We start from the raw sequence: 9,631 nt of genomic DNA, 5'->3' as shown, positions 1-9,631 counted from the left end.
TTGCTCGCCAAGTAAATCAGCTACATAAGACCTGAAGAGGCCCAAAACAGAGAGTTGTGCGTGGACAAAAATAAAGGTTTAATAAGAAACCTTTGTTTTTCATAAAATATTAACCTCTCGCTGTAACACATGTATAGTTTCCAAACCATCATAATATCTATAGTATGAAAACCCAATATCAACATAAAACTGTCATTTCAGCGTTATACGAGGTAACCATAATGTCTAAATAGCCGTAAATAATATGCTCATAGCGAAATCATAATACATAATAGGATGAAAATCAATTACTGTAAAAATCAAATATTTTCTAGTGTATGATAAATCACAATATCTCAACAAGTAATATCATATGCTCATCAAAATACGTAGACATACAAGTCATGTAGAAAGTGGCTACATGAACAAACTGAGTGTAATAATTTACACTCTGGTACTACATACTCGTAGAGCTGATGTTAAACGCGTCACATACAAAACATAGTTGCATCCAATTAATTGGTCTGATCAATCCCACAAGGCATATGTTAATTTGATCACAAACAGTTATGCTTTTCTTTTTTCTAAGGCATAGGTTTATCTAATGCCCATTAACATACACGCAAAGCTGACGCTAACCTTCATCTTCTTCATCTTTTATGTTTCACTGTAATTTGGATGGTTTCATACCTTCTTTACTGTAGTTAATATAACAATCCTAGTGTATAGTGTTTTTATAAGGATAATGTTGGGGAGACCACACTTTTAGTGAATTACGTTATATCACCTTTATATAGTTGGTAGGACAAGTAAGTCTGAAGTGGTGCAATAGTAGAGATTAGATAGGGAGAGAGCACAATAAAATCACAATTGCCACTCAAAAGTCAAAGCAAAATCCCCCCAAAAGTTGTGTATACACAATCCTCTTAAATTACCCAAACCTCCACAGTTTCTTATCTCACCTCCTCTCTAGGCTCAAAAATATCATATTTTCTACACTTTTACACAAAAAATTGAGAGCAACAACAAAATAAGCACAAACAACCTTAAAAATTTGACACAAATTGACCAATACATGTTTCCTTCAACATTCTTACAAGACAAATCCCTCACGAAAAATTACGGTTGAAACTTCTGGAAGCTAGGTGGTGCTGAAAATGCAATCACTCGGATCAAAGATTCATCCAAGGTTCCATTGTGTCCTTGTCGTTGCATCATGCTCTAGTCTGAATGGTGGTAACCGCATCAAAATTCATGGCTCATCTTCCGCAAGCTGCACATTGTATCCATGCTTTAGGTCTGTAACAAATCAAGGTTCCAATGTAGAATGTTTAGATGTTCAATGATCTCATATTTCCCCATTAAAATGCAAGGATTGGCTCGTGCTTGAACATCGGTACATTTAGCAAAGCTTGGTACATTTAGCTAAAGCTTAAAATAAAAAAAACAAAAGGTTGACTGAAGAAAATACATGATAGACACGACAAGGAATCAAGGTAAGATGCAACAAAGCTTCAAAGTTGAAAAACCTCAATAACATCATCAACTGGTAGAACCATATGACTGCTAGGTGGACGCCTTAACACCATAAAATACTAAGTTACAGGTTTAAGCTTGGCTAATTAATGGACCAAAAACGAGAGAAAACTGTGAACAGGCAGCCAAACATAAATTTCATCGATGTCAAACAACTTTATATGAGCCAAAATTCTAAATAACAAGTTTAAGCTTGCCTGAATAATCGACTACTAGTGTACAGAGAAAACAGCAAACGGGCAGCCAAAACACATAAATGTAATCTACATTAAACCTACTCTAATATGAAGTCAGAAGTGATAGATGCAGCAATTCGTAATCTATGTCATTGCTACATAAGCATGGTATTTGCACAAGTTATAATCACTTTAAAAGTTTATAATACAAAGTTTCTTCTACTGGGAACACAAGAATAAGTCAGATTATGGTCATGCATATGACAGCTCTGAGAGCCCGCTTTTGTTGATTAGATATTAGAAATCTCCAAGACACAAGACGATGGGTAGCCCTATATGATGGATATACTACTTGCACAAGAATATGATTTTTGGTTATGAGGGTTGGCAACAACTCATGGAGAAGCTCACCACCAAGCAGGGGTTGAGCCGGGAAACTTTGTTTTGTTCTCTTTGTTGGCTGGAATGAGTATATGAAAAATATAACAATGGAATTGTTTGCAGCTAATGATACATAATATACTAGACAATTCTATCAGAATATACATCAAAGATTAAAATTTCAAATATCTATTAGTCTTAGAAAGATTTGGTTTAAAAAAAATCGTTGAAAATTAAAAATCTATGTCAGAGTTAACTTTGACATTCATCACCGATTTTTGGAGTATGCAAACTGAATCAATCAGTAAATCAGATGGTATACATCAGGCTAATCAATTTATTATTCTTATAGCTTGAACATCAAGGTTCAAAATTCTAACTTTTTTTGAAAATACAAATGAGAGAACTAGTTCTAAGATTAATAAAGCCCGTCCACAAAATTGAAAGCCAGTTAGAGGTCATAATTCAAAATCGAACACTTCTTCACTTCCTATATTTTAAATTTTTGTTCACTCAACTTTTTACATTTTCACATATTATGTGGTTCCCACGTGATCTAAAAGTAGATGGGGACAATTTACAGGACAACGTAAACAGAAAGAGAGAGAACAAGAGAGAGAATAACACATATGTGTGCATGTGTGCAAGTACCTTTGCTTTTTTCTTGGTTTTAAAAGAGGGCTTGGTGGTAATATACATACACTAAACAATATTAGGTGGTTCAATCACATTAGCTATAAAAAGCTACTTTACGGACAAAGGAAGCTACAACGAAATGATGGTCAGGCACTGGAAGGGTGAAGCAAGCAGGATCAGAGGAAATGAAGGAACTGATAACATAAACGTGTTTGGTGGTGCAGTATTAATTCCGGCTTTTTGCTTATTTTCCACCATTACTTCACTAAAACATTGAAATTCTTTAAACGTGCCAAGAATGAAATCTTAAATGCCACGACTGAACACATTAAATGGTACCTTTAATTGAAGACTTATCATATTTCTCTTTCCTCTCATCATTATTCTTCCATTCACTATCATCATCATCATCATCATCATCCTCCTCCTCCTCTTCATTTCCCATTTCATCTCTTCCATCATTTCCTATATCACTCTCACTTGCAGTCTCCCATTCAGAATCATCAGTCTCTCGGCCAAAGATGTCACCAGCATCACCCTCACAATGGACACCCCCATGTTTGATAGCTGCTTCTCTAAATAACCACGCTGCACGCATCTGCTTTTTAACCAATCGTTCAGCATAGTCTGGAACTTTATTTTGCCTCAATGAGAGATCAGGATCATTCGACTGAGAGCACTCATTTATGAACAGAATGGCATCTAGCAAACTCTCTTTTGCAAACCCAAGCATGTCATAAGCCTGCGCTCTTCTCCAAAGACTTTTGGCATGACGGTTCAGTGGGTTGTGAAGACAAAGTGCACGAGTAGCATCACTAATAGCTGTCAAGGGCTGTTGCAACAGAAGATGACACTGAGCTCGGTTACTGTACAGAACAACTCTCTCCTTTTTGGATCTCATCGGACACAATGCCAGAGCTTCTGAATATTTTGATGCAGCTCCAGATATATTTCCTGATGAGAACAGAGAATTTCCTTCAAGCTTGACCACTAGTGCTGCAGCCTGTTTAATATGGAGATCCTCTTTAGGCATATTCTTTTCCCATTTCAATCTCTGTCTGGAATTCAAAAGTTCCTCGATCAATTCTTTCGTTCGGTTACTAAAAGAATTACGTCCTGTCCCTTGAGACTGGACACATTCCTCAAGAACATTAACAATTGACTCTCCTAGTTTCTTGTGATCACCCAGAGTTGTAATCTCCGCAAGGTCAACAAGTGCAGGTACAGCCTTATCAACGACCTATTTAATGATTTCAGTAGCACTAATTATGTTATAATTCACAAATTACGATATCATTCAAAATAGCAAAAAAAAAAAAAAAAAAGTTTAATTTATGCAGTGCAGTTTAAATGAAAATCTCATTAATCGAAAATCAGTGATATGACATGTACCATGTGCATACAATACAAAAACTAAAAGATGAAAAAAAACTAATGATGCAATTACCTTATGGCAGGTACTAGGGTCTTGAAGCAACCACAGAAGGCAATCAATAGTCATATACTGCCAATCATCTGATGACCGAGATATATTACACAAAGATTCGATGATACTGGGACAGCCAACAACTGGTCCTCTACCAAGCTTATGATGGCAAATTGTCCTTAATAAACCGATACCAGCTGGTGAGTTTTCATTAACAAGCCCACCCCACATGCCAGGTAGTTTCGTTAAGAATTCAGGCTTGCATATGGTAGGAAGAAACTCTGGTTTAAAGGCAAAGCAGTTAATGAGCTGGAGGGACCAGCACTGTAACTGACTCGCCCACTCTTCTGCCTTTCTGGACTCCATTTCAACACCTCCCATACCGCGGGTGAGCAGATCGCAGTGATAGCTTAACCTTCTGTCAACATACTGGTAAAAATGAGAATAGACTATTTCCAGTGAGCTCATTGCTAGTTGAATCGAAAGCTCAAGAATTTCGCCATGACTTGTTACGGCAGGAAAAGTGCTGGCATAGGTAGCCAAGTGCCCTAAAGCTCGAACTGCCACTCTCTGTTCAACCCATGTTAACCTTCCTCTCAAAAGTTCAACTAAGGGAGGGATTACCCCAGCATGAACAGCACTTGCAGCAAATTCTTCCATGTTCATGGTGTATGATCCAATAATATGAGCAGCATAATAAGGAATGTATATATTCTGGTCATGAGAAAGCCAGCGACGGTTCTTTAGACCCTTCCATATCAATGCAGCCATACACTCAAAGATGCCAAGCTCGATGAATTCAGGGTCATTTGGATGTGCCATGGCAGTGTTCCAAAGGCCACTGATAGGAAGAACCTGGCCATCGTCATCCTGTGCAGGAAGCTCTCTAAAGAACTTCAGGATGCTGGCTCTTCGCTTACTTGGGTTCCCTTCCTTCATGACACAAAAGAAACATCCTGGGTATGGACAGTCAGAAGACACTTTATCCATGTTCAGATTACAACTTAATGTTATACAAAGCAGGGCGGGTCACCTCTTCATCTCTTAGCTGAATCAAATAACTACACCAATAAACCATTTTTTAACATATTAGCTTGGCATTTATAAGAAAAAGAAACAGTAAACATAATAACATAAAGGAAAATACTGCAACAGCAAGTAACCACTCAATCTTAATTCCTTATTTAGTACAAAAAGGTCCACATGTTTAAATCCTTTAAACTGAAAATAATTGACTCTGATTCCCACAAAAAAAAAAAAATGAATAAAAAAAAAAAAATGATTTAGGAGTGGATTTCACTAAAATAAGAATATCCAAGACTACCCAATCAAAAAACTTCATACACGAAACATATGGTAGTGAGACAAAAGAACCTACCTCCCATGCTTCATTATCCTCTCTCTTTTATTCCACCAAATTTCTTTCTAAAATTGTCCTATTAGTTCCTAGATCGCATTGCCTACGATGACTTCTATGATTTTAACAAAAAGATAGCAGGTTACAAGTGCTCCCAGGTCAATTTTGTTCTTGCCAACAAAAACATAGCAGGTTACAAGTGCTCCCAAAATTACTCCCTCCATTTCCTCTCAATTCAAATTCAAACTGGGTTAGAACAATTATCTTCATGAGTAATCATAAAGCTATACAAAGAACTATAAATAAACAGCAGCATATGCCACCAATGCATTTTTCATCTACGAATATGATTCCACACCCACCCTAAACCCATACTATCCCAATACCTAGTTCCTATATAAGGGCACGTTTACAGACAATGAATGGGAATTGGAATCATTTTGATTCTTGAGTTCCCGTGTCTACTAAAATACAGGTATGTAAATCATTTCACTTATAAACTTTCCCTTGTGTTTACTTACACGCAAGGAATCGGAAAAGTGTTAGCTACTACTTTAAAATCCGTAATCAAATATCTAAAAGTCAGGAATCAAATCAACTACCGGGGGGGGGGGGGGGGGGGGGGGGGGGGCTAGTTGATCCAATTCCCTTTCCTTACTTTCTCTATCCCCAAGTTCTCCCATTGCTTACTTTCTCTATATCTTTCTCCGTGTTGTTGTTGTTGTTGTTCATTCATTTTAAAATTTTGCATCTTGGTTACACTTTTCTAGAAGTGATTTTTAAACCACCCAACGCTTAATCCTAAACCCTAAAACACAGCCATAAGGCTCTCACTTCAACTTTAAGGTATTCAATTCTAACAATAACTGGCCGAAACGAAAAAGCCGACACTAATCCGAGATGGAAAAAGCAATCCCTTCACTCTTTAAAAGTTTTTAAAATTCCTCAACCACTTTTCTCTAGGTTGGTAAACCGGCATTTGAATATTCGACTAGTACTCGGTCTTTAACCTAGTGAATCTAAAACCTCCTAGCCTCATAGGCCTCTCTGGAAATTGGTAATCCACCTAATACTAAACTATGAACGCTAAACTCTAAAGCTAAACCCTTGGCTTGTCGGCATTCGAAACACTCCACCCTTCATCAAAGTAAGGGAATATCCAAGGCCAAGTTCAGAGTAAGCATCACAACACAAACAATTAGATCTAAAAAACAGGTAAAACAAAAGGCAATTCAACTTGTTCAATGAGATCCAAACTCTAAAAGCGCCAAAATCATATTCAAAACAGCATTAATTTGGCAGCAAAAAACAAAAACGGAGGACACAGATAGATGGATAGATACCTCAGAAAACCCTGCTCAGTTGAGATGATCTAACACTCCATAAAATAAGCAAGTAAAAATCTTGAGAGAGAAAGAGAAATGGGAAGAGAGAGAAGAAAGGAAAAGTGCTTTTCTTTGGATTCCTGCTTCTGCCGTCGTTGCAAACAAGGAGGGAGGGAGGGAGAGAGAGAGGGTGGAGAAGTTCAGCTGTGAAACGAAAACGACAGTGTTTTAGGGGTTTCGATTCGGACAGCCGACGAGAATGCACTTTAATCTCTTCCGCGACGCGCGGGGTTTGCAGTGGAGCGCTGGGCTTCCACTGGAGATGCATAACAAACAGCGCGTGAAGTCGACAAACCTATTTTTGTCGATTGTTAATTGCGGCAGACACTCAAGCGCCAAAAGACTAGAAGAACAAACAACAATGTTTTTGGGGGGTAACGGCGTAACGCTATTCCACGCCTGTCCTATTTGTTGAGTCATGGGTGTCCGTGTAGGGTGCTTAATGTATAAGCCGACAATATATCAAGGTCGTTCATGTTAAAGGTCGTATGGCGGCGAGATGCACCTCAGGGCCTGTTAATTGTGGACTTTTTTGAGCGCTCTGTGAACAGAGGCTCTTAAGCCCATCAGGGTATGGATAACGTCTGCATAGTCCGTTAAGCTAATAATACACGTTGGGTGGTTTAAAAATCACTTCTGAAAAAGTGTAACCAAGAAGAAATTTTTTAAATAAATGGACAACAACAACCCGGAGAAAGATACAGAGAAAGTAAGGAATGGGAGAACTTAGAAATAGAGAGAGTAAGGGAAGAGAATTGGATCAATTAGCCCTTGTAGTTGATTTAATTCATGATTTTTAGGTATTTGATTACAGATTTGCAAGAGAAGCTAACACTTTTTCGAGTCCTTGCGTGTAAGTAAACACAAGGTAAAGTTTAGAAGTGAGATGATTTACGAACCTATATTTTAATAGACAATGGAACTCAAGAATCAAAATGATTATGATTCCCATTCATTGTCTATAAACTTGATATGTGTAGGCCTTGACGTATCAAAAAAGGACAATAAACAGAGCACGAACTAGGGCCCCAAATGCAGGGGAACTTTAGACAACAATGAAATCATACAACTGATATAAGGGAAAATTTAGCAAACCAAGTTACCAAACCAAAATCGCTAATTTAATTTACCAAATCCAAAATCACTAAAACCCAAATTTGACCAACTACGAAATTGAGGAAACTAAACCCTAATTCATAAATTACATAAGGGTTTGGAGGATAATGGTGGACGAATGGAGTCTGGACCGTGGTTCTTGATGGCGAAGACGAGGGTGGTGATCATCGCAAGTCGCAACTCGTGATTAGGTGGTGGTCATCCCATTGCTAGAAAAACCTATGGGGTGCAGCAAGGGTTATAAATACCTGATTGGGGTTCTCTCATATGTTTTTCTCACCATGGGATGACCACCACCTACTTTGAGAAAGAACTATAAAATTGTAATTGTAAATAAAAATGAAATGAGCTTTAATATGTGAGGAGAACAACAAAAAAAACAACTTATAACTCAATTGCAAAAACACTAGAGCATCCGATTCACCATAACCAATTCAATTTAATTCCAACAGTTAATTATTAGTGAGTAATCATCCAATTTGACGGTCTAATTCTCCTAATTCATATAGGATCTATGGCATCTAGATTTACGCATACTCATATGTGCTAACAATCAATGGCATCTAGATTACTAAACACATACAAATTCATTAACAATTTGGGAACTAACTAAAGGACCATATAAAACCTAGTGTATGGCATCTACATCAAGGAATTCATTGTACCATTTGTAGAACGCTAAAACCGAATTAACAACATGGCATCTGTGATAATTTGCATCAAATACACTTAATCAAACCAAAGTGGTGGCCAATCGCCAAGATTAAAATCAAGTTCATAAGCACAGCAAAATGATACTCAAAGTGAATGAAAATTCATGGACAATTAAACTAAGAAATTAAGAACTCATAGTTAGGCTACATCGTAGCCCTAGCGAAAAGAAATTAGTTCCAAGCCATAATCGAAATTAGTACTGAATCCATAAAAATTGAGAAGAAAAACTAGTTTAGAAAAAGCTTAAAAATCCCCTTGCTCTGCCACACCAAGCTTGTTGTAGTCTTATTGCTTTCCTTCCTTCTTGAATGGTGATCAGGTTGCTTTTCCCCTTTATTTCCTTTCTTCAATGATCAATAATGATCAACCTCACTATTGGTTCCTTTTATGTTTCTTTGCCTTCTCCTTCTTTCTTTCCTTCTCTGTAACTAACGAATAACTTAACCTTAAAGCCCATTTATTATTGATCTTGTCTCTTAGGTTTACTTGCTGCAGTAAAAGTATGCCGTTGGTTCTTTGGACTCTCCATTTCATAAAAAATTATCGCTCAATTCGACTTCCAAGAAATTAGGAATTGGCTAAATCCCCAAATCAATTGACACCAATAAGCAATGCACCAATAATCCAAATTCATGCTCTTGCTAAGAACCCATGAACTATAGATCAAGACGGAAATTTGGGTGCCTATCTTTCTAAATCCTTTCAGCTTAATTTCTTTTTAAACTGGGTTAGTCAGCGTGCTGCTCGTACAAATTAAAAGAGAAAGCAAAGCTCTCTTTCTCTTTTCCGTGCAAATGAAAAGATAAAGGGCTACAACCAGTCACCTGCAAATCCTTTCTTTGTCATTCTTCATATAAGTTAAATATTGGAAATATAAAATATTGAATTCAATGACACATAAACCTACTTGTTCAAACCATTGGTC

The 9,631-nt window shown here is 37.2% G+C and overlaps 1 protein-coding gene across 3 annotated transcripts; it reads right to left on the bottom strand.

Annotated features, from left to right (window-relative positions):
- Nucleotides 1–800: 800 nt before the first annotated feature.
- Nucleotides 801–7,289, bottom strand: LOC137741936 (uncharacterized). Of its 3 annotated transcripts, XM_088686187.1 has the most exons (5): nucleotides 6,835–7,200; nucleotides 5,513–5,606; nucleotides 4,156–5,195; nucleotides 3,048–3,948; nucleotides 801–1,278 (listed from the first exon to the last, which is right to left on the bottom strand). In XM_088686187.1, exons 3-5 carry the CDS (start codon nucleotides 5,122–5,124, stop codon nucleotides 1,232–1,234), a joined length of 1,917 nt encoding a protein of 638 aa, XP_088542313.1. In that variant the 5' UTR covers nucleotides 5,125–5,195; nucleotides 5,513–5,606; nucleotides 6,835–7,200; the 3' UTR covers nucleotides 801–1,231. The 3 variants fall into 3 exon arrangements, with proteins under 3 accessions (XP_088542313.1, XP_068337741.2, XP_068337748.2); XM_068481640.2 differs by lacking the exon at nucleotides 5,513–5,606 and having other exon boundaries at nucleotides 6,835–7,289; XM_068481647.2 differs by lacking the exon at nucleotides 5,513–5,606 and having other exon boundaries at nucleotides 801–1,252; nucleotides 6,835–7,289.
- Nucleotides 7,290–9,631: the final 2,342 nt, after the last annotated feature.

This window comes from Pyrus communis, chromosome 15, assembly GCF_041283825.1.
Source record: "Pyrus communis isolate YQ-2024b chromosome 15, ASM4128382v1, whole genome shotgun sequence".
NCBI lineage: Eukaryota > Viridiplantae > Streptophyta > Magnoliopsida > Rosales > Rosaceae > Pyrus > Pyrus communis.
The sequence above is the reverse complement of the archived record's forward strand: the minus strand, read 5'-3'. Positions and strand labels throughout refer to the sequence as shown.